Raw genomic sequence first — 2500 nt, 5'->3', positions numbered from 1 at the left:
AATATATAATAATATAATAATAATAATAATAATAATAATAATAATAATAATAATAATAATAATAATATAATATATAATAATAATAATATAATAATAATGATAATAAGGTATTTTATTTATATAGCGCTTGCTCTAGGCACACATTTTAAAAATCCGAAACAAAATAAATCGCCCGAATTGAAGTCAAAAGAAAACAATTGTGCATGACAATTGAGGTTTGATCATGAAATCCATCATTGCTGTGCCATGACACTATAACATTACCTGTAAGAGTTTCAAAAAGCCACCATTGGAAAGTTGGAGGTGTGTGCCTGAAATTGAATGAAAGATAAAAAATATTTTAAAAATAAGATTTATGTGAACCTGTGCATTCTCAGCTGAAAGAAAAACCAAACAAAACAACCCAGAAATTAATATATAAACAAGAAATCATCATTATCATCATATGTGAAATCTAGAGATAAAAACTTGAAAAGGTATTAATCAGTGCTAGACTGAGCAGAAAGGAAAATACAAGAAATATTTATCGAAAAAAAAAGCTTGCAAAAACAAACAAAAATCTCCCAGTAAAAACCAAGCAAAAAAAAAACAAAAAAAAACAATAAATAAAAAAAAAAAGTAAATAGAAAAACAACAACAAAACAAACGAACAATAAAAAACCCAGCTAAAGAGCAAAAGTAGAGAAGTCAACTCAACCTATGACATAGCTACGATATGACCAAACCCCATACTGTCACAAAGAGCCTTTAAAAATGTGTACACACTTACGAAAAGGTAAGACTTTTGAAGATGCACATGAATCTGGTTGGTTGTGTAACCAGATGGTAAAAGTTGAAACTGTATCCGATGATGTGAATCCCTGGCAAACAGATTTATGTCAAATGTTCAATAGATTTCAAAGGCTACAATGTTTTCAAATATCTATTACAGGTGAAATCAACAATATATCTAAATGTTAATTTATTTCTCTTTTTCTTAATATAACTAATGGATAATTACAAAATTTAAGAGCGATGTCTGAACATTCGACTTGGGTATCTAACAATAAAAAACAAAAAATTACTCAAAGCAAAATTTTATTGATTTATTTTTCTTCTCATTCCCAACATATCGGATAAAATTTATTTGATAACCAAAGAGCAAAAAGACTTTTTTTTTCTTTATTGATTTCCTTTTTAAAAAAATTTTAAAACATCATAAAAACGCTTAAATTCTTTTTTTTTTTTTATTCTCTCTTTTCTTCTCTTTATTTTATTTTGTGTGTAAGTGAGTAAAATTATACTTTTTCAATCAAAACAGAAAATACTTTTCACCCTACTTATTTCTTTTAAAGTATTGCTTTTTCTTTAATTTGTCCCAATTTTTCTTCTAATATTTTCTTCCTCTTATTTTTTCTACGATTATCTATTGCTTTCATACACAGTATTCTGTAAATAAGTCACAACTCACCAGAAAAGAAAAGAGCACTCCAGGCGACAATCTTGTGGAACGACACGTGTGAATCAAAGGGGATGAACAGGTTAAGGGCCGTGGATCGGAAAAATGTGATTGTGTTTCGGCACATGGTCAGGAGAAGAGCACTGTGAAAAAAAAAAAACCAACAAAAAAACCAGACAAAAATTATATAAATATGTTAAATATCTTGCAAGAAATAATGGTCCCAGTAGTTTAAGGGGAGAGCACTTCAGTGGAATCTTGATAAATCCAACACTCTTGGACCAGAAAGACTGGTTGACTTTAAGCAAGGTTGCTTTTATCCGATAACAATGCAACAACAACGCTTGTGGTATGACACTCGCTTTCGGATCGGAAGGTCCTGGGTTCGAGCCTCGCTTGGCGCATAGTTGAGTCCTTGGAAAAGGCTCTTTACTCACATTCTCTCACTGTACTCAGGTGTAAAATGAGTTCCTGGCCATTAACAGCATTGTGTCTATCCTAAAAAATAGTAATATCGTCTAACGTGCGCAATGTCCCATCCTAAATGTTAAATGTTGCTGTTGGCCAGTATCCCTTGCAAAGTGCTTGAGCACGTTAAGTGGATATTCCTCTATAAAAAAGCTCATTTTATTTTTTTAATATCAGGATGAACCAGATAAAGAAAGAGTTTTTGAAGTCATCATGAATTAAAATTAGAAAATATAGTTGTTATTTATAATAAAAAATTAGAGGAACAATATTTTGCAAAGGCTTAAGTGAATTTTGCAAAGGCTTAAGTGATCAAGTTAAATTACCCTTGGTGACATTCAACAAAATAAGAGGAAGTCATCCAAGTTTATGGTTCCCCACTCAAGAGTGGATGCCCACTTGTACTCGTTCATATCATCGACATGAAGACAGTGGAATAGTCTCACATCTCCAATTCAAGAAACATACCTACTGTGGTCTGTGGAATCGTCAAAATCTGAAGTTACAGACTTAAAACGAAGAAGAAGAAATAATCCATTCATTCAAAATAGTGAGACCATTTATGTAATTAAACTGTTGTAATCCAGACTCTAA

At 30.9% G+C, this 2500-nt stretch overlaps 1 protein-coding gene across 8 annotated transcripts in view; it reads right to left on the bottom strand.

Annotated features, from left to right (window-relative positions):
• LOC144957479 (dual oxidase 2-like) overlaps positions 1–2500 on the bottom strand; it is a 149821-nt gene that overhangs the window by 12387 nt on the left and 134934 nt on the right. For all 8 annotated transcript variants that reach the window (XM_078888771.1, XM_078888770.1, XM_078888766.1 and 5 more), the window contains 3 exons: positions 1451–1581; positions 770–860; positions 265–311 (listed from right to left, as the gene is read on the bottom strand). In XM_078888771.1, coding sequence (XP_078744897.1) covers positions 265–311; positions 770–860; positions 1451–1581 — 269 coding nt within the window. The remainder of the gene's footprint in view (positions 1–264; positions 312–769; positions 861–1450; positions 1582–2500) is intronic.

This window comes from Berghia stephanieae, chromosome 12 (assembly GCF_034508935.2).
Source record: "Berghia stephanieae isolate SIO BIC M18660-M18661 chromosome 12, UCSD_Bste_1.3, whole genome shotgun sequence".
Taxonomy (NCBI): Eukaryota; Metazoa; Mollusca; class Gastropoda; order Nudibranchia; family Aeolidiidae; genus Berghia; species Berghia stephanieae.
Note: the sequence above shows the minus strand (reverse complement) of the source record. Positions and strands in the feature narration are given on the sequence as shown.